This window comes from Mirounga leonina, unplaced genomic scaffold (genome assembly GCF_011800145.1).
Source record: "Mirounga leonina isolate KUSES-001 unplaced genomic scaffold, KU_Mleo_1.0 Mir_94, whole genome shotgun sequence".
Taxonomy (NCBI): Eukaryota; Metazoa; Chordata; class Mammalia; order Carnivora; family Phocidae; genus Mirounga; species Mirounga leonina.
Genome location: NW_023270855.1, coordinates 51221184 through 51247358, shown reverse-complemented (window position 1 = coordinate 51247358; position 26175 = coordinate 51221184). Strand labels below are relative to the sequence as shown.

The following is a 26175-nucleotide window of genomic DNA, read 5'->3' as shown; positions in this document are numbered from 1 at the left end:
CTGCCTTCGGCTCAGGTCATGATCCCAGGGTCCTGGGATCGAGCCCCGCATTGGGCTCCCTGCTCCGCGGGAAGCCTGCTTCTCCCTCTCCCTGCTCTGCCTGCTGCTTCTTCTGCTTGTGCTCCCCTCCTCTCTCTCTCTCTCTCTCTCTCTCTGACAAATAAATAAATAAAATCTTAAAAAATATATACATAGGTGCCTACATCTGTAAATTTTCCTCTGCATACTGCTTTTACTGAAGCCTGTAAGTTTGGGCCTATATGTTGTGCTTTCATTTTCATTCATCTCGAAGTATTTTCTAATTTCCCTTAACATTTCCTTCTTTGACCCAGTGGTTATTTAGGAGTGTGTTATTAATTTACACGTACTTGTGAATTTCCCCAAATTTCCTTTTCTTACTGATTTCTCACTCCATTCCATTGTGGCCAGAGAACATACTTTGCGTGACTTCAGTCCTTTGACATTTATGATTCTTGTTTTATAGACTGACCTTCATACAGCCTAACCTGGAGAATGTTCATGTGCTCTTGAAAGACTGTATTCTGCTGTTGTTGGGTGGAGTATTCTGTGCAGGTTTGTTCGATCTCATTGGTTTATGGTGGTATTCATGTGTTCTGTTTCCTTGCTGATCTTTTGCCTGGTGTTCTGTCCATTATTGAGGATGGGGTATTGACATCTCCCAACGACTGCTGTTGACTTGCCTCCGTTTCCCTTGTCTCGTGCTCTCTTTACGACGGCTTGATGGTCCTCAGTCCAGTCCCAACCTGACTAAGTCCACTCACTCTCCTGCATGAGCTTTTATTTTTATTTTATTTTATTTATTTATTTGACAGAGAGAGGGAGAGAGCACAAGCAGGAGGAACAGTAGAGGCAGAGGGAGAAGCAGGCTCTCTGTCAAGCAGGGAGCCCGATGCGGGGCTCGATCCCAGGATCCTGAGATCATGACCTGAGCTGAAGGCAGACGCTTAACCACCTGAGCCACCCAGGCGCCCCTCCTGCATGAGCTTTTAGTTTCCCCTCCAGACAGGGCCTTGGGGTAAGGCGACAGGCCTGTGTGTCTACTGTGCCCAGGGCTGATCCCTAGAAGGGGATTGCTGTGTTGGAGTGGGAGCAGATTGAGAATCATCTTGCCAGGTCTGCCAGGAAAGACTGTGCCAGGGTCCTCCTTGAGGTGCCAAGGAAGGTCTCCCTTTCTGCCATCACCCTTATCAACCAGTCTTGTGGAATAGGGCCCTATGTGTGCCAGGCACTGGGCTTCTAATCCTGCTGACAGCCCGACGGTGTGGGCACGGTTACTATCCCCATCTTATAGATGGAGAAACCAAGATCTGGGCAAGTGAAGGCCTGAGGCTGTGGCTGAGCTGTCCCCATGCAACCTCTGTGCTTTCCACTGTCATGATCTGCTGGCCAGTTTGTCCCTACAGGGAGCTGTGACTGGCTGTCCTGTCTTCAGAGTTCATCTTTGTTTCCAGTGTGGTGACCAGGATGGTGCTGGCAGATGGGGACAGGGAATGAAGCCAGTTGGGTTGGTGCCTCACTGGTTGTTGTTGGGGGGGAGGGGTTGCTGTTCGCTTAGGTGGCTTTGGTCTAGGTGACCAAACCTCTCTAGTTTGTTTCCCCATCTGAGAAGTGGGGTTGGTGAGAGCCCCTGTGGAGGTGGAGTGAAGACTCTGCACAGAGCTCAGCTCAGTGCTGCGTTGTGTGGACCCAGGAGATGCCAGCCCCTCTCGCAGTGCCCTCCTCAGCACCTGTCGAGTGCCGGGCACGGTGCTGGGTATGGGGGAACAGACTGTGAACAAAGCAGACAGTTTAGAATGGGGACCAGTATGCGGGAAGGAAGCATGGAGATGGGACAGAGCCCCGCCTGGGGAAGCACTCAGGGGACCTCTCCCGGCAGGTGCCATCCAGTCTGATGTCACATGTTAGCGGGGCCTGGAGGCGGGAGCCAGGGGAGCCAACAGAGAATGGCAGGGAGATGGTGGGGCACTGGCATTGGGCCTTGTGGGCTGCGGGGGAGGACGCTGGTTTTGTCCCAAGTTTGCTGGAAGCCACAGGTGGGTTTTAAGCATGTGGGCAGCACGATCGGACTTGTGGTTTGCAAAGCTATCCCTGGCTGCCAGGCTGGGAACACATGGGGCAGGGCAAGAGTGGGGCATGGAGGGTTGGGGAGCATGGCTGTGACCCAGGGGACTCAGCCTAAGGGGGTTGGGACCCAACGGGGAACGGGGGGATATGTTCGGCTATGTTTAAGGTAGGATTTGCTGAGAGATCGGCTGTCGGGGGTGGGGAAGGCATGGCCCAAGAAAGGGCGGTAAGGTCATCCTGTCTTGTGTGACACTGTCTGGACAGTTCCTTGCCCCATCATCTGGGAGGGGGCCTGGGGAGGACACACACCCATTCTCCTACTTGAAGAAGGAGCCTGCAAGGAGGATGGTTCTGGAATGCTGGGAGTGTGATGGGGCACTGCTTGGCTTTCTTTCCTGCCTATTTATCAACATCCTTCCTCTGGGCTCAGTTGGGCCCCTCTCGCGGTGACATGCACAGAACTAGGGATCCATATGTGGCCAACCAGGCTGTAGAGATGCAGTGGGGACTCATTGACGCCCTGGCACCTGCACTGTCTTCTCCTGTCCCCACCACACCCCATTTTATAGATGAGGAGACTGGGCCCAGGATGTGAGTGACCTTGCTGCCAAGGTCACACAGCTGGCATGCAGCCGGGGTGGCCTCGTGACATAGGCTGTCTGCTGCAGGGTAGAGCAGTGAGGATGCTCAGGTGACCCCCAGGAGGGCAGACTCAAGAGCTTGGGTCCCCAGCTGCCATTGGTTTTTCTGTCAACTAGGAAAATGCTGCTTGGCTGACTGGTTGCTTTGGCGCTTAAAAATTTATATATATGTATGCACACACATAATATATTTAAAGATTTTATGTATTTATTTGAGAGAGAGATTGCATAAGCAGGGGGAGCAGCAGAGGGAGCAGGAGAAGCAGGCTCCCCGCCGAGCAGGGAGCCCAGCACGGGGCTCAATCCCAGGACCCTGGGACCATGACCTAAACTGAAGGCAGACGCTTAACTGACTGAGCCACCAAAATTAATATTTACGCGTTATAAAAGTTATAAAAAAGTTATGGAAGACCGAAATTCAAGTCATGTTGGGAACTGTTAAAACAAAGTTTTTCCATTTGCATTCCGTACTTGACTTCCATCAAGGGCTCAGGTGTCCCCTCCAAGTTTGTTGTCCCCACACAGGCAGGAAATGTGCACAGGCATTAAAAAAAAAAAAGGTTTGGAGAATGCAGTCTGTTCTGTGCATCACACTTTGCTTTCAGCACTGCGGCCTGGATTGCCTCCTGGGCCAGTTCCAAGATTGATTAGCCAATTCCAGGCTGGTGGACATCTAGGTGGTTAACAGATTTCACTCTGGAAAGCACTGCTGCAGGGAGAGGCCATCCTTGCAGACCCACTGAGGAGAATGAAAACGGTGACGTGGGGCAGGGGAGTCAGTAGGGGAGAGTTAAGCCTCTCAAAAGAGTTGACATCTGGATTGAGTCCTGAGTGACCAGAGGAAGCCAGGATTGTGGAAAGGCTCAGAGGAGATGGTCATTCCAGGCAGACGATCAGCACGTGCAAAGGCCCTGCAGCAGAAGTAGGTTTGGCCTGTTTGCTGTACCTTGACCAGCAGTGTGCTTGAGGGAGTGAGTGAGGGTAGGGGTGAGGGTAGGGAGGTGACAGGGCAATTGGACGCCATCAGGAGCCCTTTGGAGCAGAGGAGGGTCATGGTCTGATTCACATCATGTCCAGTTTTCCATTGACTATATAGGGCAAATGGTCTCTTTTGGGCACCATGGTAAGAACTTTGCAAATCCTTCCAACTACCATCTGAGGCAGGTGACATTATCCCCCACTTAACAAATGGGGAAACTGAGGCACAGAAAGGTGACTAGACCTGCACAGATAGTCCAGAAAAGAATTGGCAGTGCCCAGATTCCAGCTCAGGTCTGAGAGGCCCAAGAGCCACAGCTACTCGTCTCCATGGGCCACTTCCTGCTTCTGCTCCTGGCCTGGCCTCCAGATGAGACCTTGGAGCAGGTGACCCTAGGGCTGAGAGCCAAGGGCGGGGCCGGCTCTGGACCCTGCAGGACTGTTGCGCAGGAAGGAGCCTGCTGGGGATTTGTGAAGGGGTGGCACCTGGAGTGGATTGTGAAAGTCAACAAGTCCACCCACCCTCATCTGAGCCTCAGTCTCATTGGACAATGGCAGGTTTGGTCCTTCATCCCACAAACATTGGTCACCTGCCTCATGCCTGGCTGGCTATTGAGAGCTGAGGAGAAACCAGAGAACATGCCAGGCAGAGGACCCTGCTCCCACGAGGCTGCCGCTCTAATGGGTGGGTGGGTGGGAGGGAAGGGACAGACCATAGCCATATGAACAAATCAGTAAACTGGAAGATGCCAGTTGTGAGAAGAATTGAGAAGCTGGATGGCATATAACAGAGCAGGACCTGCTTCATATTCGGGGGGTGCCGGGCAGTGGGTACAGGAGAGGAGTTGCTAGTTGGCCCTGTGGGTGTTGCAGGGAGAGATTTGTAGGCTGAGGGAGTAGCCAGTGCAAAGGCCCTGAGGCAGGACCCTACCTGTTTGGGGGGAACATGGCAGAGAACAGTATAGCAGGAGCTGAGTGAGTAAGGGGGAGGGCCGGGAGTGACTGGGCAGGTTGTGCAGGGCCTTGTGGGCCTCAGCGAGGACTTGGGGTTTTATCCCGAGGGAGGTGGGAGCCTTGGGAAGCCTCTGAGCAGAGGGGGGACATGCTCTGATGTGGCATCCACAGGCACCCTATGGCTGGCCACTCTGGGGGTGAGGGTGGGAAGCCCTAGAGGCAGCAGCTGCACTGGCCCAGGCAAGCAGGGATGGCCTGCGTGATGGCCTTGGATGTGCAGAGAAGTGGGCCAGTTCATGCTCCATCTGCAGGTGGGGCCCGCAGGACTTGCTGCAGGGTGGGGTGGGCAGTGAAGGGTGGGAGGAGCCCTGTGTCTGCAGTCCGAGTCAGCCTGCCTGCCCCTTGTGGTGACCCCAAGGACACAGTGGCACCTGCCTGGGGCCACTGAGTGTGGGCTGGGCTCTGGGTGACCAATGGTTACTGTTGGATGGCGTCCAGATCGGTGGTAATGAGGCAGGGACTGGGTGGGGAGCGGTGGGGCACGTGGACTGGATGGTGAGGCTCCAGAGGCCAAGCGATGATCTGTGCCTCTGTTCTAGCAAAACCACAAAGGAGGCCCTGGGGTGTGTGGGGGTGATTGGGGGTCTGCCTCATTGATATCCCACCTGTGTTCCCATCACAGCTCTACTCCTTCCTCACTGAGTTGCCTGGGCATGTCCTGAAACTCTGAGCCTCAGTCTGCCTATCTGGGAAATGGGGGTATTGGCCCTGGTGTCATTCTTTTGGTGTTGCTAGAGGGTTTGCTGAGATGTTGCCGAAGACTGGGTTAGAGCTGGGCTAGGGGGGCAGCCAGTGCTCCCTATCTGGGCTCTTGACAGCCTGAGAGAGTGAGCTGGGTACACTGGGCTCTTGACAGCCTGAGAGAGTGAGCTGGGTACAAACAGGTCCCTGGGGCATGGGCCGCCTGCTGAGGGCTCTTCCCGCGGCTGGTGTTGTGCTGAGGTCTCCTGGTCACACTGAGGCTTTGAGTGACGCCCCCCTCCATGAGGATATGGTGATGAGGAAGGGATCCCAGCCTAGGGCACTTGCTGGGCCTCCTGCCATCATGCTGCCCAGGTGACGGGTGACCTGGGCGCTTACCAGCTCTGACTCATCCTCTGCTGGCTTATCTGTTTATTTTCTTCCCTCCCCTGGGAAGGCCTCCACCTGTCCACTTGTCAGCCTGGGTTTTAAGCCTCCATTGTTCCCTCAGGTAGACATCCCCACCCATGTGGGGGGCTGGAAACCAAGGGGTCCTGGTGGGATCTTAGGCTCTGTCCAGACAACAGTAAGCAAACAGCTAGGGCTTCTGATCTGCCCCCGCCATTGTGCCTTACCCTCCCTGTTCCCTACCACCTTTCCCCTGGGAGCCCTCATTACCTTCTAGGGAGAGGTGGCCCATTTTAGGGCTTGGAAACTGAGGCTCCAAGAGGGTGAAGTGACTTGTGCAGGTCAGGCGGCCAGCGGGATCTTCTCTGAAGGATGAGTGGCATCCCCTCATCTGGTGGACGGCCATGCCAGTGCCCAGAGAAGGTGGATACCTGCCCAGGACCACACAGCTCATGGGGGGAAGGGCTGGGCTTTGAACCCAGGCTCTCTGGCTCCAGAGTCTGTATTCCTCCTCGCCACTCACCAAACATTTAATGAACACCTGCTGTATGCCAGGCACTATTCTAGGTGCTGGAGATCCAGTAGTGACCAGGCCAGGTAATGTCATATGCTGTCACAGGACTGGACTTATGTTGAAGGCCATGTTGTGGGAGTGAGAAGGGGGGTGCATGCCATGGCATCTGCCCACGCGTAGGTGGGCAGTGCCTGTGGGGAGGAGTTTCCTGGCAGAGGGAACAGATCCTGCAGAGGCTGGAAGCCAGAACTGCGGAAATCCCAGAGGTGGAGGATGCAGGAGTGGGGTGGGGGTGGGGGGATGGACAAGTAGAGGATCCTGTCAAATGTGGGATGGATCGTGTGAGTTCTTCAGGAGGGAAGCTTGGATCCCTGGCCTTTGCTTTAGAAAGATAACCGTAGGTAACCTGGGAGGAGGATCCTGGGACCAGGCCTGGGTCTGGTGCAGAAATGATCATGGCTAACACTTATTGAACCCTGACTCTGTGCCAGGGAACGAAATAGACCTGAGACCCTGTCCTGGGGAGCTGCGTGGCAGGGAGGGGTGGGTAAGCAGATGAGTGGCTTGGAGTGTTAGTGATGAGGGAAAAAATGAAGGTGGGAGGGATGTGGGGTGGGGGGGTGGAGCTGTGAGCCAGGGTGGGAAGTCTCCCTAGGGAGGTGTCATTTGAGCCAGAGCTGTGGCGGGGGGGTGAGTCATGGGGGTGCCTGTTTGCCTTCGCACTTGGCACCCGATCTGGATGGGCATCAACCTGGGTGGGCATCAGGTCACGATCCTGGAGTCCCTGGATCGAGTCCCGCATCGGGCTCCCTGCTCGGCGAGGAGCCTGCTTCTCCCTCTGACCCTCCCCCCTCTCATGTACTCTCTCTCAAATAAATAAATAAATCTTTAAAAAAAAAAAGAAAAGAAAAGAAAACCCTCTGAGTGGACCTGGGGGCACAGCCAGACAGGCCCCTCCTCACCGAGCCTCTTGGAAATTTCTGGGGAGTTGCTTTTGCGGGGGGACTGTCCAGGCTGCAGGTAGGTGTTGCTGCTCTTTCCACTTAGCAGTCTGAGAACTTCTGGAAAACACAATTGGAGGAATACCAGGGCTCCTGGTGCTCCCGGCCTGGGGTGCGAGGCCGCGTGCACCTGCCCAGCCTCGTCCTTCAGCCTTCTCCCACTCAGGCCGTACCTCCTTTGCCCAGGCTGCACCCAGTCATCCCTCCCACTCCCCATCAAGTTCCAGCCCCAGAAAGCCACCTTCCCTGCATGTGCCCAGAGCTCTCAGGGTTCTCTTGGGCAGTGTGCTGGTCCTGGTCCTCTTCGTGTTTTGCTGAGGCTCTCATTGTTGTCTGTGGTGTTACCATTGTGCTCATGGTGCCTGGCCCCCCAGCCACGCCCAGAACAGTCACAGGACAGCATGTGCCAATACCAGTGGCCGAAGGCTTGGCCCGGGCTGGGGAGATGCCAGTGGCTTTTGAGTCAGATGTGTGGGCCCAGAGGCCGGGTGACCTGGGGTCAGAGGCCAGACCCCATGAATTTCAGTCCACATTCCCACCACTCCCTGATGCCTAGTGACCTTGTTTGTTTGTTTTTTAATTTTTTAAATTTAATTTTTAAAATGTTTTTAAAGATTTTATTTATTTATTTGACAGAGAGAGACACAGCGAGAGAGGGAACACAAGCAGTGGGAGTGGGAGAGGGAGAAGCAGGCTTCCCTCTGAGCAGGGAGCCCAAGGCGGGGCTCGATCCCAGGACCCCGGGATCACGACCCGAGCCGAAGGCAGACGCTTAACGACTGAGCCACTCAGGCACCCCTGTTTTTTTTTTTTTTTAAATAAATGCATACACTTAGGAAACCACCAGACAGATCAAGATAGAGAATGTTGTCATTCCAGAAAGTTCCTCATGCCCCTTCTAATCAGTTCTCCAAAGGGAACCAACTGCTCTGATTTCTATCTGCAGAGACTAGTTCTGCCTGTTCAGGTCTGCCCTCTGACTCAGCAGGAGAAACGGGGGCATGTGTCTACCAGACACATGTGTGCAGATGTTCATAGCAGCTGCATTTGTAATGACCCCGAACTGGAAAGACCCCAGGTGTCCCACCAATGAGAGAACCGATGAGCAAACTGTGGCCCATCCATGCCAGCGAACACGGGTCAGTGGTGAAAAGGAACCTCTGTCAGTCACACACACAGCATGGGGTGGGGGGCACATAGACCGGTGGGAGGGATGCATTCCCATGCTTCTGTATTGTTCGGTCATGGACCCGTTCGGTTGCGTTGAAGAGGCGGAGTGGGAGATTCTGGCGAAGGACGTACACACTGTCACCGCTCCTGTCGCTGATTGTGTGTTGGAGAGCTGGCGCTGATGGTTTCCAGGATGCCATGCCTCTGATGTGCGAGGGGCCTCCTGTCCCTGCTTCTCAGGTCTTTGCCTCTGAGCCAGGGGGCCTGGGGCTCTGGGATGGCCAGGGTCAAGGCCATATGTGGTGCTTGAGAGGTTAGCAGCCAGCAGCAGGCCTGCCCTGTCCCTGGGAGAGTCTGGCATCTGCCGTGAAGTGGCTTTGCTCTCTGGCAAGGGCCATGGTGAGAACTGACATTAGGGCCTGGTGAGCTGGGGGCCTCCTTGCTGTCTCCCCGCCCTGCCCGTTCTGTACCCCTGCATGTAGCTCACTTGTTTCCCCTTCTCAGAGGGGCCTTCTCTAACCATCCCAGCTGGGATGCCCTGTACCAGTTGTCCTGTGTCCTGCACAAATTGCAGATGATCTAAACATTTATCTAGGTGCAAACCTTGTTTGAAATTCTCTGAACCTAGAACCTTTCTCCATTTTACATGAGACAAGACAAGAATTCTTTGCATGGCTTTAATGATCTCTGAAAATGCCCCTTCTACTTCGGTGCCCTGGATCCCTGGTCTTTGGCTTTCCTTTCTCACTGGTCCAGAGTGCCTTCTGGTCATCCTACTTTGCATGAATCCACATGTGTTAGTGTAAACAGGTGCAAGTGGTGCCTGAGTATTTCCGTAGTGAAATACACAGGATATATTTTTTTTATTTAATGGCTTTATTGAGGGATGTTTATGTATTAGGAAATCTACCCATTTCAAATGCAGTGATATTTTTAGTAAATTTACAGTAAATAGTAGTAAGTTGACCACTATAGTCCAGTTTTAGAATGTGTCCAGCACCCCAGAAATCTCCCTCCTCGTTTCCCACCCCTGGGTAAGCACTGATCCACTTCCTGCTTATATCGATTTGTCTTTTGGGGACATGAAACACATCACATTTTATTTCATCTTTTTATCATACATATGGCATTATATTAATTTATAACATGTATGTAGGAAATGCACTGATCTCTTTGAGGTGTGAGGAGATTGTTCAGATATCTGTCCGTGAAAGGGCTCTTTGGGCAGGCTGGGGCTGGAGCACAGCCAGCCAGAGGGAAACGGTACCATTCAACGGCAACCTTCATTCCAGTCCCTCCTCTGCCCCTTGTGGCCTCAGGACCCTCCAAGGTCAGAGCGTTCCCCAGTGCCTGGCTGGGACTGGTGTCTTTGCTGATGTTGCCCCAGTTGCAAGACGGGATTGCTCCACATGTGTGGTCACACTTCCTGCCCCGCAGGCCAGCCGCGTGAGTAACTTCTGTCCTTTTCCCCTCCCACAGGGACTTCCTTCCCCGAGGTTCAGGAATCGTGACCCGGCGGCCTCTCATTCTGCAGCTCATCTTCTCAAAAACAGGTACAGTGGGACAGCTCGCTGCTGTAGCAGGAAATGAGCGTGGACGCAGCGCCTGGCAGGAGTGAGGGGGCCGATGGCGGTGTCCGGGGTCTTGGGCTGTCATTTGGGCTTGAATTCATGGTCTCCACGTGTGTAGCACAGCCGAAGCACAGTTCGGTGAACACCCACCCCTCGTGCCCTTCATTGTGACCAGGCTGCTAAGCGCCATGTTTGTTTGCAATGTTGTGGATAACACAGTTTGCTGAACGGTTTCAAAATCAGTAGCAGACGTTGTGACACGTCAACCCAGAATGTTTCAGGGAGCCTCCCCTTGCACTAAGGACACCTTCCTACATTCACAGCCACACCCAAGAAAAGTAATCGTTCCTGCATGGTATCTGATGCCAGTCCATGGGTATGTTGCCAGTTGTCCCCCCAGATATCTTCCCTAGCTAGTTTTCCAGCTGCTCTGATCAGTCCCCTCCTACACTCACTCGGTTGTCATGTCCGTTTTGATGACGACATTGGCTTGGGAAGAGGCCCATCCATTGAATATGGAATGGCCCACGTGTAGATTTTTTTCTGTCTTCCCTTCGGTGTCCAATCAGCTGGGCCAAGTCTGGCATGAGGTGGGCCTGTCTTCCAGCATAAAACCCACTGAGGCCTCCTTGGAAAGCATCTCGGGTCAGAAGCTGGAAGGGGACAGGGCAGCTCTTGGGGGCACGGCCTCTCCTCCCTCCAGAGCCCCGAGTGGCCTCATGCTGCTTTCCCCGCTGACCTGGAATATCAGCCTTTGTGGGTTCAGCATCCACAGGGCGCCAGGCTCCCCGCACGGCCCGGTTAGACACACCTGTCCTAGGAAGGCAGCTGACACGCCCCCATTTTACGGGCAAACTGAAGCTTAGCCGGCCACCTGCCTTCGCACTTGGCACCCGATCTGAATGGGCATCAACCTGGGTGGGCATCAGCTGAGTCAGAGCTCAGCGCCCCCCCGCGCTGTGCCCCAGTCACGTGCTCTCATCTTCCTCTTCTGACTCCGCCCAGCCCACTTGCGAGGGGGCGTGGCTCCAGTGAGAGGTGGTAGCCGATTGGCCCGCACCTCCTCTTTGTGAGCTCTGCCCTGTCCTAGGCCACAGGCGAGCCAGTGGGCTGCTTCCTGTGGATTTAGGTGTCCCAATCAGCTGGGCCAAGACTGGCAGCCGCAGAGCCGGGGGTTTCAGATGACAGTGGGTCAGAGAGTCACGTAAGGAAGGCATGGCCCACTGGGTTTCCGCTTTCCATTCAGCCGGTTGGTAGGGGGTGGGGGCTGAGGATATGCATTTTTAATGAGTTCCCAGCTGATGCTGATGTGCGTGCTTCTGGCCCCTGGCCACGCGGGGAAAGCTTCTGCCCTGGTGGGTCAGCCCTGAGCGCTAAGGCTGCCCGGGTTCAGATCGTGACTCTGCAGCTTACTGGCCTCATGGCCCCTGGGGAGGGACTGCCGCTCACGATGTGTTTCCTGTCTGGACAGTGAAGTTAATAATAGCGCTGACTGTGGCGGTTGCCATGAAGACCACATTATTCAGTACGTCCGAGCCGTAGCACAGTGCCTGGCACACTGCAGGGCCTCCCTGCGTGGTGCTGACTCAGGGGCTGTGCTTGTGTGCTTTCTGCCGGCCTGCTCGGGATGGCCTGCTGGGAGAACAGGTCTGCTGGCATTCTGCACCGGAAGGTGGCAGGCTGTGTCATGGCGGGAGGGCTATCCCATCACCTCCACGGTGGCCGTCACCAGCTGTGGTCCACTGAGCACGTAGTGCATGCTACAGGCTGGTCCAGGCCCAGGGCACAGCAGTGACGGGACCAAGGCTGCTGCCACCACCTGCCCACCTGGCATTCCCGTTGGTGCCAGGGGACAGAAGGGGGAGGCCGGGGGAGAGACTGGCAGGCCTGGCCCCCACCAGATTGGAGTGTGTGTGGAGAGGGGAGAGTGACTAACTTCATCCTAGAGGGTGGGGCATCCTGGGGCTTCTTTGAAGAAGCGATGTTGGAGCCAAGACTGACAGGTGTGTTGGGGTGTCAGGGAAGGGGGAGCTCCCTTCCAGCAGAGAGTGGCAGACTGAAGAGCACTGAAGGCAGAAGCTCTGAGGGTGCATATTAGCCTAGTGCCTAACCTGGACTAATGCTGGGGTCTCTGTTCCCATCATCCCCACTATATAGAGGAGGGAACTGGGGCTTCCAGAGATGAAGCCACTTGCCCAAGAGCACACAGGAGCATCATCATGAGAGGCCGAATCTAAACCCACTTGGTGGGGTGCACCCTTAGGCCCAGGTGTCACTTGACCAGATCCTGTGGCTGCTGGTGAAAGAGAGACCACAGGAGCCCGCCCGGGGCAGGGGACCAGAAGAGGTGGGAGTGGTGCCTGGGGGCAGGTGGGGACAAGGTGGTAGCCGTGGAGATAGAATTGTGGTTGGATCCTGTTGGGCTGGCAGTGGAGATGGGAAGTGAGGCCCAGGTGTCCCATATGGTAGTGGCCCTTGCCGTGTCCCAGCACACATATTCCTCCTCCTCCACCTGACTGTGGCATTTCCCGTCTCTTCTTGCTGCCAGCAGATGCGTGCCCTGCTGGACCTCAGCCAGATGCCAGGGAGGCAGCGTGGGTGGCAGACAGGAGATGCCGTGGTCAGGCTGAGAGGGGCAAGGATTGGGGGTGTGGGACAGTATATTGGCCGTTGGATTTACTTTGGGCCGGGGGCCCAGGGAGAACATTTTGGGCAGGGGCAACAGCATGTGCGAAGCTGTGAAGTGAGGCTGGGGGGGAGGGTCAGGAGGCAGGTGACATGGCCTGGCAGTCTGGTGGGGGATTAGGCATGAGAGCCCAAAGAGCACACGGGTGAGGAGAGACCTGCTCAGCCCACTGGCTGCCCTGTGGAAGGATAGGCAGGGAGGCCAGGGAGAGGTTAGCCTCGAACCAGGCAAGAGGTGGTGAGGTCTGGCCCAGGGCAGTGCTGTGGGGGTGAAGGGCAGTCTAGAGTGACCTAGAGGTGGGGGGGTCCAGGGCGATGAACAGCAGAGGTGCCCTAACTGGGTGGGAGGCAGGACATCCCACTAATAAGAGGGAGGAGGCTAAGTTTAGTGGGGGACATGTGATTGGTGGAGGGGCTATGTGGGGCTGCATTGTTTCTAGAGAGTAGACTTTTGTCCAGCTGACTCTGGAGCCAGGCAGCTACCCCTAGTGTCTGGGGCCTGGGACAAGTGACCTCCCTCTCTGTGTCTCAGCTTCCTCATCTGTAATATGGGGGTGATAGTGGTACCTCCCTTGTGGCCCTGGCACGCCATGTGGCTTTGGTGTGGCTGCCGCCTCCTGTGGGGTCTGGAGTCCCACGATGTGGCTCTGTGGCTGGGCCTCAGTCCTCCTCTCTGATGTCTGTGACACCCAGTGATGCCTGGCTTTTCTGGTCCAGACTGGTCTTGGTGAGCCATTACTTTTAATCTGCTTAGTTTAAAAATTACCTAAGACCACATGGGGCGCCTGGCCGGCTTAGTAGAGCATGCGATGCGAGCCCCACATTGGGTGTAGAGATTACTTAAAAATAAAATCTTAAAAAAAAATAGTTACCTAAAACTACAGCCACCAGGAAGTTTGACGGCTCATGGGTGAACCCTGCTCCTCCCTGGGAACCATCCCTTGGCCTGGTAAACCCTGCGTGCTGGGGACTGTTCTTGTGTGGAATGTGGCCTGCTGAGCCTCCCTTCCCTTGACCTTGGCTGGTGTTCTCAGGGGCCAGCGAGGGGATGGCAGGGCTTGGCTCCCAGCTTCCTTCTCAAAGCCTTATGACCCCAACAGGTCCTTGCTGGCCTCTGGGACTTCACCTCCTCCTGGTCCCTAGCTGCAGCATCTTCCCTCATCGCTCATCCTCAAGGTCAGCTCTCAGCTCATTCATTCACGCCTCCAGGCCTTGGCCCTCACTGTGCTCCCTCCCTGGAACACCCTGCCCACCTTCCTTGTCCTTGTCCTCCTCCTTTCCTGAGTGTAAGCCCCAATGCCCTCCTGCCCCCCCGCCGCCCCATCACAGCTGCCTTAGTTCCTCCACAGCACGTATCACGTAATCTCATCCCGTTTTTATATTTTCTTAATGGTTTCTCCCCTGCCCCGAAAGTCAGTGCCAGAGGGCAGGGACACTGATGTGCCTTGTCCGCCGCTCTCTGGTGCCCAGCACAGGGCCGGACCCCGCGGGTGCTCCGTCAGCATTAGCCAGGTACTGAGCGTGCTCTGTGGGCCGCTGCGCTGCCTCTTCTCTCCTGGTGGAAGGCGGGTGGGGTCATCAGCTGCTTTCTCCGGCACCTTTCCCCATGAGCCTGGCCCTGGCAGGGCCTTCTCTATAAAGCTGGAAGACACTGCAGCGCTCGGGGCATGGGCCTTGTGTCTTGGTGAGGAAACAGAGCCAGGAGCTGGTGCGAGTCAGGCAGGGGGGCGGGGGGGGGGGCTGGCCGGGATGCCAGCTGGGGCTGTCACTTTCTCCGTGTATGTGGGGTTTTTCCCACACTACCAAGCAGTTCTCCAGTTCTCAGTGGACATTGACTGAGTGGCCTACAGTCACCTCCGTTCCCACACTCCCCGCCCGCCTGGACATAGCGTCAGACCCCCCGGGATAAGGGCTCCGTCCCACCAGACTGTCGCCCTCCACCCCCACCGCCAGTCACGAGTCCAGGATGTCCCCTGTGCTTCTCACCCCTGGCTATAGATCTCAGGTTCCCAGGGCCCTCCCCTCAGGTTCACTGAATTTACTGGAGCGGCTCACGGAGCTCCGGGAAACTGTTTACTTCCTAGATCAGTGGTTAATATAAAAAGGATAGAACTCAGGAGCAGCCAGAGGGAAAAGAGGCGTAGGGCAGGGTGTGGGGAAGGGGCGCCCCTCTCCTAGTACCTCCTTGTGCTCACCAGCCAGGAAGCTCTCTGAGCCCCATCCTTTTGGGATTTTGATGGGGCCTCATCACATAGGCATGATTGATTAAATTAGCCACTGGGGATGGATTCAACCTATGGCCCTCTCCACCGTGGGGGTGGATAGGGAGGGGCTAAAAGCTGCAACCCTCTAATTACATAAATTGGTCCCCTGGCAAACAACTCCCATCCTAAGTGCTTTCCAAAAGTCTCCTCATTAGCTTAAACTGATGTGTGGTTTCTGAAAGGGGCTTATTAGGAATGTTAAGACACCTTTATTGCTCTTATCACTTAGGGCTTTCCAAGGATTCTAGGAGCTCTGTGTCAAAAATGGAAGGAAGGGGGCACCTGGGTGGCTCAGTTGGTTAAGCGACTGCCTTCGGCTCGGTTCATGATCCTGGAGTCCCGGGATCGAGTCCCGCATCGGGCTCCCTGCTCGGCGGGGAGTCTGCCTCTCCCTCTGACTCTCCCCCTCTCATGCTCTCTCTCTATCACTGTCTCTCTCAATAAATAAATAAAAATCTTAAAAAAAAAAAAAAAGAATATTTAAAAAAAAAATGGAGGGGAGAAATACAAATATGTATTTCTTACTATAAATCACAATAGCACACCTTCCTGGTGGTGGTGTGTCCTAGAATGGGAGGTCTGCACGACTTGTCTCAAATCAGAGGGAGCCTGAGGACCAAGCAAGCTCGGGGGGGTGCCACATGCTTTGCCTCTTCTTGGTTGGCTAAAGCCTCTGCAAAGTTCCTCTTGATTGGACCCCTTTGATCATGGGGTACTCAGGGTCTCCCAGGTATATTTGAGTCCCCAAGTATGGCCTCCCGTCCCAGGTGAGCATGCCTGCTGTGCCAGGTTGGGGGAAGGCAGACTCCACCTCCTGCTGCCAGGAGTCAGCCCTGGTGTTCCACTTCACGCTGGGTTGAGAATGGGGTAAGGATGGGAAATGTCCATGCAGACCAGGGCAGGGTTCCTCCATGCAAAGCCCTGAGACCCCGGAGCGCCTGGGTGGCTCAGTCGGTGAAGTGTGTGCCTCTTGATTTTGGCTCAGGGTCATGGGATCAAGCTCCAAGTTGGGCTGTGCATTGAGCTCGGAGTCGGCTTGAGGTTGTTTGCCTCCTTCTCCCTCTCCCTCTGCCCCTCCCCCCCACCCCACTCATTCACGCAGGCACATGCTCCCTCTCTCAAAAAAAAAAAAAAAAAAAGGCCCTGATACACCAAGGCCAGCCTTGTGCATTTCCCTGACTAGCAGCTAAGCTATTTGTGTGCTTCCTGTGGGCCCAGCGCGATGGCGTTTGATTTCCTAGCAGCCCCACAGCTGTGTTCAGTGTTGTCCCATTTCCTTGTAGGGGAACTGAGGCACTGAGAGAGGGGCTGGAACCCTGACCTGGGCGTGGCTAGACATGCCCACCTCTCTCTCTTCTTCTTGTCACCTCCCCACATGATGTTGTGGCTCCTGCCTCACCCTTTCCAGGCCGGAGGGGCTAGGCTGAAGGCTGGTTGTTCCAGTAGAATTTCGGCGGGGTCTGTCACCGGCTCTGCCTGCGGGATAGGGAGGGTGCCTTCTGTCCTGTGGGCCTCCTCCAGCTCCTTTGAAACCGGAGGGCCCAAAACCTTCTCGGGAAACCAGGCCTGAGGGAACTGCGGCCACTGACTTGGGGCTGTTTCCTGGTGCCTCGGGTGGCTCATTACCCCGAAGGTGGCATGGCGGCACGCACTTGTCATCTCCCTTCTGAGGACACCTTCTCGAAGGGCCTGGGAGATGCCCAAAGTAGGGATTGGCTGCTTAGCACAACGGGGACCCACTTGGGACTCACGGTGATGTCGTCCTAGGCTGCGGCACCTGATGACTCAGTAATTTTTATTAAGGACCTCCTAGCTACCAGGCACCGGAGAGAGCAGTGACCAAAACGAAGCCTGCTCTCTTGCAGCTCCGGCCTTCGCAGGGGGACACCTGAGCACATGGCGTGTCAGGCCGTGGAGGGAGGGGCCAGGCGGCAGGGCATCTGCTGGATCCCCAGTGGTCAAGGTGGGCCTCCCCACCGAGGACCGCTTCAAGCTGAGACCTGAAGGAGATGAGGGAACAAGTCCTGGAAGGAGGGCAGAACGTCTTTCTAGGAAACAACTGCGAGTGCACTCAGTGCCCCACAGTTAGGATGCGGGTGGGAGGCTGTGCGGTGGCAGAGGGTGGCTGGCGCCTCTGGGTCAGCAGCATGAGTGCTGGACAAGGGCCCAGGTGATTGCTTCATTCCTGGTGTGCGCCAGGCCCTGGGCTGGGTCCTGTGGAAACCCTGGGGCTGCCCTTCCTCCCAGGGGAGGGCCTGGCTCGGAGGGCCGGTGGGGGTGGGGCTGGGGCTGTCAGGGCCGCCCCAGGGCTCAGGGACTGGCCGCACTGGCCTTGTTTGCTGTGCACCAGCAGGGGAGAGTTAGGAACTCGGCAGCTGGGCTGGGGACAGCAGGGTGCAGCTCTGCTGCGGGGGACTCAACTTTGGCTGCTGGGAACGAGTTGAGAGAGAGTCTCCAGGCATCACACACAGGCTCTGAGCTCAGCCCTCAGGCCTCTGACTTATTCTTTGCGACAGGGGATCATTAAAAAATCATCGGCATTCCAGCATGTACAGGGCTGTGGAGCCCCAGGCAAAGCCCCTCCCGTCTTATTTCTCAGGTTTCTGTTCTCTTCACAGGGAGACTGGCGCAGAGGCCGACCTGGCCCTTGGGAGGCTCCCCTCCTTCCCAGGACCCCTGGGCCCAGCGCATCCTCAGGCAATGGGGGAAAGTCGCCACCTCAGAGAGATGGTGCAGGCACGGGCTCTCTGCCCACCGCTGCCCTGGCCTGCCTCCCTCGTCCTGGGGCGGACTGGGGCTGGACTCCGGCAGGTTAGCCCCTCCAGGGGGTCCCCACCCCTGGCTTCTGCTGTGTTGCGTCTCTTTGGAGTGTCTGTGGCACCTGCTGTGACACGCTTGGGCAGTGTCCATTTTCCCGTCAGACCAGGGGCCCAGCTCAGGACTGGGCCTTTGGTGTCAAGATCTTGGGAAGGAAGGAGGGAGGGAGGGGGAGCGAGAGAGAAAGAGAGAGAGAGAGAGGAAAAAACAGCAGGTGGCCTTGCTAGACTCCGTCCCTGTCCAGTCTCCCATATATTCAGCTTCGTGGCCTTGGAGTTGGGCCCCCTTACAGAAGCCAAAGCAGGGGACCGTATTATCTTTCTCATCGTCATTCAGTCATGCATATGATTATTGAGCACGTCAGTAGGTATACCCAGAGGGAGCCCCCAGGGACACAGAGTGAACAATGCAGATTCAGATCCCTGCCCCATAGGGTGAACCCGGAAGATAACACAGGAGGAGGTCAGCGTTGTTAGAAGGCAGCCAGTGCTTGGGAGGGTCATCAGGCAGGGAAGGAAGAACTCAAGAGGTTCATCATCTTGGGTGGGAGCCAGAACAGGCCTCGTGGAGAAGCTGACACTTGAACAAACATGAAGGAGGTTAGGGAGAGAGCCTATAAGCAGAGAGAAGAGCCAGTGCAAAGGCCCTGAGGCAGAAGACCCAAGTGGCTGGCTGGAGGGGAATGAGTTGAAGTCAGAAGCTGGGGAGAATGGGGCGCCTGGGTGGCTCTGTCATTACACGTCTGCCTTCAGCTCAGGTCATGATCTCAGGGTCCTGGGATCGAGCCCCACGTCAGGCTCCCTGCTCTGCGGAAAGCCTGCTTCTTCCTCTCCCACTCCCCCTGCTTGTGTTCCTTCTCTCGCTTTGTCTCTCTCTGTCAAGTAAATAAATAAAATCTTTAAAAAAAAAAAAAGCTGGGGAGAAGGAAGTTTTATAGGGCTCTGGGGAAGTGGTGAGTTGGGAGCCATGGAGGGTTCTGAGGAAAGGAGGGCCAAGGTCTGGCTTTAAGAGGGTCAGTGCTGTGTGGGGAAAGAAGGCTTTGTGGAAGCTTTTGAAGGTTATTATCAACCCTGGAATCTAGCACATGGTTTCAAAGTGACAAGGAGCCCAGTAAAGTGGGCAGTGAGGAATGGGCCTGGCAGGCTCCTGAACCTTCCTGTTGGGCACAGAGGGTGGGGTTTCTGCTGCCCACCACTCCCGGGGTAAGAAGCTGTGGCTTGGGCGCCTGGGTGGCTCAGTTGGTTAAGCGACTGCCTTCGGCTCAGGTCATGATCCCAGGGTCCTGGGATCGAGTCCCACATCGGGCTCCCTGCTCTGCGGGAAGCCTGCTTATCCCTCTCCCACTCCCCCTGCTTGTGTTCCCTCTCTCGCTGTGTCTCTCTCTGTCAAATAAATAAAATCTAAAAAAAAAAAAAAAAGAAGCTGTGGCTTTCTGGCACCATCCGCACATCCTGCAGATGAAGGAGTTGGCAGAAAGGGAGATGGCCAGTGCCCGCTGGACTCCAGGGGTCATGGCCAGCAGGTCCTGGCTCTGAGGTGGGGAGGAGGCCCAAGATGCAGGATGAGGTGTCAGGTAGCATGGGGTTTAGGAAGGCTCCCTGGGAGAGGCAACAAGCAGGCAGGCCCTAGAGGAGCAAGGGGTGGGGGTGGGCCTTCCAGGTACCAGGCCTGGCAGGGCCCAGTCTACGAGGGAGAGGGCCTGCATCCTGTGGTTGCATTCCTGAGGAGGGGGGATGGTCTCTTGCGGGTGCTGAGCCCCGGGCCGTGAGCCGGATGAGAACTGAGGTATGCTGTGGGGGGGTTGGGGGACTGTTCCATTTTTGGAGGCTGCTGCCGGAAGAGCAGCCAAGCATTTCCTCTTGTCCCTGTGGAGGGCTTGAGCGTGACTGTCCTTGGGAACTGGGTCAGCTGATGGGGGTGGGGTGGGGGTGCCCATGCTGGTGGTGTCCTCGTTGCCCCTGTCCCCAGGCGGCCAGTGCCCTCAGTGATCTGAGCCCACAGAGTCCCCCGGGCCCCCGAAGCAGAGGTCCAGAGAGGTTACGAGCCTGCCAGGGGCCTCACAAAGGCCGCGTGACCTGAGAGCCACTACCTGGAGACAGATGTGAAGTCGGAATCCCAGCTGCACCACTGAGCTTGGGCCAAGTCACTTTCCCTGTGTGGGCCTCAGGTTCCTCATCTGTGGCACAGATGCCCGCTGCTAAGGGGCTCGCTCTTGAGGGACACGTGGGAGCACCCACGGGGCTTGGCTGGAGCCAGCAGGGGCTGCGTGTTGGCCCCGGCTGGTTAGGTCGCAGTGATGGGATGGCGAACCTCTTCGCCCTCATTTCTTTCTGCCTCGCTCTGCGTCTGAGTGGAGATTCTAGAGCTGCTGGGCCTCCTCTGTTGGGCTCCATCTCCATCCTCTCTTTTGAGGCAGCTGATGGTGTGTCTGTGCTGGGATTTGTGTAGCCAGGTCTCCTCCTGGTGGACATCGAAGCGACGTCTCGTTCTTTCCTCTTAGAGATGACACGGCTGCATGCATCTCTGCCTCTGTAGTGGTGCAGTGCTTTGGGCTGTTTGCCAGCGTGTCTGACTTCCATTTTCTTTGTAGCATCACTGCTGAGCCGTGGTTTCTGAGCCTACGGGGTCTCCCCTTCCCAATATTTACCACAAAAATTGGAACATATGGAAAAGTTGAGGAATTATACAGCAAACACCTGTAGGCTCAGTCCCTACATCTGAGGACGAACATAGTTTATTCTTGCTTTATCCCGTATCTAATGGGCCCAGCACTCACCGTTAGTCACTTGGCTCAGAAGGCGTGAAGAGGCCTCCTCTGCCCACTTCAGGCCCTGCCCAGAAAGCGGTTCTCCTGAGGGGTTCGTGTCTAGGTGGGGGGCCCTGGGAACAGCCAGAAGGTGAGGAGAGCCAGACGGGCTTTGATGAGGCCAGCAGCTGCGCCCTGTTCCCCATCCTGTGCACACGCTCGGGGAGGAAGGACACATGGGCCCCAAGGGCGCGCGTCTGGGATCTTGGCGAGCTGGACAGTGCTGGCAGCTCAGGATCCCACTAGGACAGCGGCTTGCATCTCCTTTGACCCACAGCAAGGGGGTTTCTGTGTCACAACTCTGGACTCAGTCTCACGGGTAACACCGAGGAAGCAGCTCCCTCACACGTACGCCACCTGCTGTCCGGTGACGCATGCCCGTATTTCCCCTTGTGTCCTGTTCATCCAAAAGTGACAAGTGCTGGTTACACCCACCTGTTGGTTGTTTTGTTTTGTTTTGCTTTTCTCATAGCGCGTCATGACGTTTCGTTTCGCAAAATACTTCACGAGAGTTTCTGTTCCCCCCAGGGGACAGGATCTTTGCTGGTTTTGTTCCCTGAGGAATTCCCTGAGGTCCGGAAGGGGGCTCGGCTGTAGGAGCGCCCCCTGCAGATATTTTCTGCGAGGATGAATCTGTGGCTCCCCAAATTCCTGGAGCCACTGTGACTGATTCTTCGCTTTCTCTGCTTGACAAGACACCTGTCCCAGAAGGCCATCAGCTCCCTGCCCGCAAGCGAGACTACTTCTCTTTCTCATTTTGAGCATCTTTCTTCCTTTTTCAGAATATGCTGAGTTTTTGCACTGTAAGTCCAAAAAGTTTACAGACTTTGATGAAGTCCGGCAGGAGATCGAAGCGGAGACTGACAGGGTCACGGGGACCAACAAAGGCATCTCCCCAGTGCCCATCAACCTGCGGGTCTACTCGCCCCACGGTAGGCAGCACAGGCGCAGACCCTTTGGGTGTCGGGGCAGAGGGGAGCCGACTCTGTGCCACTCACGGGTGGGGTGGCCACCCTCTCACAAAAAATATGACCCCTTCCATTTTTCTTCACACGCACACAGCCCTCTTGATCTCTGTCTTCCCATTTTTTGATAGGAATGTGGTACTGAGAAATCAGTCTCAGCTCTCAGGAAACACAGCATGCTGGAAAGACTGTTGGGAGTGGTGGGGACTGGGGCAAATCGCAGCTGTATGCCCCTGTGGAAAGGGGTGGCCATGGTGTGGTTCCCAGGTCACGGCGGCCACATAGTGACACCAGCCCAGGGTAACCAGGTCTTCCGGGCCTTACAGAGGAGCCAGATAGCCAGTCTTCTCTGTAAAATGTTCTGATTTAAAAAAAACTCCCATCATTTACCTAGCGCCGCCTGCCACCAAGTACAACTTGTGGCCCCGGGGCATAGATTGCTAACTCAAATGGCATTTGGAGAATTTTCTAGCAGACTCTGAACTCCTCAGCATGAGTTCTTGGAGTTTTAAAATTGATTTATTTTTGAATAAATGATGCCTGTACACAGCACAAAAATACAAATATTATGAAAGGGTATAGAGCAAAAACCTACGCTGCCCTCAGTATTACGAACATATTTTATATTCTCACTCCTGAGTCAGTTATGAACATGTTTGTGTGTATATCATGCTTGTGTGTTTCACCGCTTTTATTCAAGTTGTAGCATAATATAAAATGCCTCTTCTTTGTATGAATACATCTCAGAGTGTGTCTCTTATCGGAGTATCATCTTTTTGTTTTTATGGTAAACATTGGTAAACAGCAGCCTTTGGTCATGGCTGAATTGATGGGCCGAAATTTATTTAGCCACTGAGAGCAATTCCAGGCTGCCAATGCAAATGTCCCGATTTAAAACTGTATCACTGCAATAGAGAGAGGCTGTCTGTAGGAGGGGGCCCTCGAAGAGGAGCTGCTGGATCCAAAGGTGTGATCTGGTTGGAGGGCAGGAGGAATCCTGCAGGCAGACCCCTCCCAGCACTTGGGGAAGTGGGCTGGGTAGCTGTGGGGCCGTGCCTGCCTCCCCTCCTCTGTCTCTGATGACCTTTCCCTCTGGTTTCCCTCTTAGTGTTGAACCTGACCCTCATCGACCTCCCGGGTATCACCAAGGTGCCTGTGGGGGACCAGCCCCCAGATATCGAGTACCAGATCAAGGACATGATCCTGCAGTTCATCAGCCGGGAGAGCAGCCTCATTCTCGCCGTCACCCCTGCCAACATGGACCTGGCCAACTCGGACGCTCTCAAGCTGGCCAAGGAGGTCGACCCACAAGGTAACCACTGAGCCCTACCGTAGCCGTTCCTCTCCCGAGGGCCTGGATGCATGGCAACTTGCCCAGCATCCTTGATTCCAGGTCACTGGTGTTCTCTTTGGCATATGACCCCTAGGAAAAGGCCCTCCTGGGATACAGCATCTCCCGTGGGGACCAGCAGTGCCGGAGGGCTGCCCCTGGGAGGCTGTTGTGTGGCAGTTGGGCGTTTCTCCTCAGCTTGGTCCCCCTCAGTCAAAATGGCAACAGCAATCCTAGCCTATAGAGCTGCTGAGAGGACTAGAGATGTCCCTGTAACCGCTCAGGGGCCAGGCAGAGAAGGTAAAAGGTTGATGAGTTAGTGAAGCCAGATGGGGCAGTAGGGATCAGTGGGGACTGTGGCGTCTCTGGCTCGGGGCATTCCGGGTCAAACTTTTCCTTGGGCCATTTATTAAGTACCTGTCAGTTAAGTACCTGATACATGCCAGGCTCTGTTTTGGCCTTGGGGACCCTGCAGGGGACAAAGTTGACAGGGCCCCTGCCACTGGTGAGTTGATGTTCCAGGGAGGGAGACAGAAAACAGTAAGAAAATAAGCAGGTGGGGCAGTTTCAGCCAGAAGTAAGCACTGGAGGAAAATCCAACCCTTTGAGAGTGGCTGGGGTTGGGGGTGTGGGGGTCAGAGGCCACTGAAGATGTGAGGTTTCAGGCAAGACCAGAATGATGAATGATGAAAAGAGGCAAAATCCAGGAAAATGGCCAGTGATGCTAAATAGGCTGGGCCGGATTTGAGCCTGGGGTGCCCAGAACATGGTGAGGAGGCCATTGTGGCTGGGGCAGAGGAGACGACGTGGAGGGGGTGCGACCGTCCAAGGGGCCTTGGTGGCTGCCGTGGGGAGCTGGGTGTGTCCTGCATGTGTTGGTGGTTGTGGAGTGGGACACACACTGAAATACGATTTGCAAAATGCCTCTGACTGCCTGATTCCATGGTGGTTCGGAGGGAGTCGGGGACCAGGGAGGAGCTGGGGAAAGACGGGCTCTGGCGCTCCGCTCCCTGGCTTCTGGTCCCCAGTCCGGCCCGAGGACGGCCAGTGGAGGGATGGGAGCTGATGGCCCTTTCACACGCTGGACTGTGAGCTTTTCAGAGTCGAGGGCAGTGCTCCGAGTATCTTTGTCCCGAGAAGGACACGCTGTGTCCCCGTGGTCATCCCAGGCATGGTCTCCCAGGAAAGGCCTCACCTATCCGTGGGCCCCCCACAGGCTCCCCGTGCCCCCGGTCCAGTCCCATGGATAGAGCATGATTGTGACAGAGATGCCACAGAGGCTTGATCGGGTGGTAAGGAAATGGGCGTGGGTTCAGTTACACTTGTAAACTCAATGTTGGCTCTTTTTCTGGCTTTGGAAGTGTTCATAATTATTACCCCCAAAATGTCACCGTTATAAAACACAGAATCTAAGAAGCGACCGCTCCCCTTCCCCTACAGAGATACCAGTGGCCACGCCTCAGAAATAGCCTCTCATAGTTTGTTCTCCCGTGTAAACTCACATTTTAAAAAATGCGGTGATCTTTCCTTATTTTTCTGTACACTGTGTGTGTGTGTTTCCCTGTTACCATCGGGACGCATGTGCACAGCATCCACCTAGCTGGCCACTCTCACCTCTTCTTTGTTCATAAATGATCCTCCAGTGAAATGCAGCATTTCCGGTAGAGTCCAGGCCTCCAGGCCTCCTCCCCAGTCCCCCCCCACTCTGCCTCTCCCCTCCCTGCCTGGCACAAGCTTTGTGGGTATTCACAGCTGTGGCCCCTTCACCCTCCAAAAAGGTGATGGCACCTCACAGCCAAATATGAACAGGCAAGAGCACCAGGGAGAGCACAACTCTCAGCCCCACGAAGCCCCCCTTAGCACCCTCTAGAGATCTCCCTGGGCTTCCTGTGTGTCACACATATGCACACGTACACACACGCATGCACGCGCGTGTGCGCGCTATCACAGAGGATCCGCAGGCCCACCAGGGCCAGCTGATCTGTAGGTGAGCAGCTTTGCTAGGAGGGTTCCCTTGATTCGAGGTGACCTGGGGACAGGAGGAATCCGATGAGGTGGTTTCCAGAGTGGAATTTTGGCCATTCAGGTGCAAGGTAACCCTAGAAACAGTCGCCGTGGTTTTGCGTATGATGTTGGGACTTTGCGGGTCAGTCAGAGAGCACAGCATGGAGACTGAGCCTGGATTTTGAGTTTTCATGAGGTCTTCCCCTGACACTGTGGCAGCAAGACACTGTCGCAGGTCACAGGAATGACAATGACGGTGGCCAGTATTTACTGATTGCATGTTTGTCACAAGCCAGTTTATCTTCATGGGCAACCCTCTGAGATTGGTGTGGCTGTTGTCTTCACTTGACATGAGGGAAACTGGGGTCCAGGCAGGTGACGTTATAGCTTGTCCCAGGTCTCACAGCTTGGAAGTGGAGATCCCCCCTCCCCAGGCTGCCAGCCCAGGCTCCTCCCTCACGGCATCCTCTGACCTCTGGGCTCTTTCAGGCCTGCGGACCATCGGCGTCATCACCAAGCTCGACCTGATGGACGAAGGCACTGACGCCAGGGACATCCTGGAGAACAAGCTGCTCCCCTTGAGAAGAGGTGCGGTTGGGCGGGGAGCTGGGAGCCATGGAGGGCGGTGGCTGGGAGGAGGTTCAAATGACAATGTTTTTGTCCTTATCGTTACCGAAACCTGGACCGATGCCAGGAAGTATGCACAAATAAGCACCCACCACTGCCTGTTTCCCCACAGCCCAGAGTAACTGCTTTTTCATGTCTTTTTCTTCTGATTTGTACACGTTGACTTTCCATTTACACAGTTAACACCTGCTCACTTGGGGAACATAAACAAACCTACAGAAAAGGGAAACCAGAGTCATCCACAGCACCCCCTCTCCCACTAGTTCCTACCTTGTGGCTCTCCTCCCAAAAATGTTCCCCAGGATGCATAATTAATTAATTAGCTTCTTTTCTTCCTTTTCCTTTTCCTTTCCTTTCCTTTCTCCCTCCCACCCTCCCTTCCTTCCTTCCGTCCTTCTGATTTATTTATTTATTTGAGAGAGGAGGGGTGGTGGGGGAGAGAGAGCGTCTCAGGCAGACTCTGCATTGAGGTTGGAGCCCGACACGTGGCCAGATCTCATGACCCTGAGATCACGACCTGAGCTTGAAACCAAGAGTTGGATGCTTAACTGACTGCACCACCCAGGGGCCCCAGGATTCATAACTCCTTCCTTCCTTCCTTCCTTCCTTCCTTC

At 55.4% G+C, this 26175-nt stretch overlaps 1 protein-coding gene across 12 annotated transcripts in view; it reads left to right on the top strand.

Moving 5' to 3' along the window:
• The window catches only part of DNM2 (dynamin 2), an 86010-nt gene that overhangs the window by 21986 nt on the left and 37849 nt on the right, over positions 1–26175 (top strand). For all 12 annotated transcript variants that reach the window (XM_034997689.1, XM_034997695.1, XM_034997692.1 and 9 more), the window contains exons 2-5: positions 9972–10045; positions 21418–21567; positions 22709–22912; positions 25424–25522. In XM_034997689.1, the coding sequence (XP_034853580.1) occupies positions 9972–10045; positions 21418–21567; positions 22709–22912; positions 25424–25522 (527 nt within the window). The remainder of the gene's footprint in view (positions 1–9971; positions 10046–21417; positions 21568–22708; positions 22913–25423; positions 25523–26175) is intronic.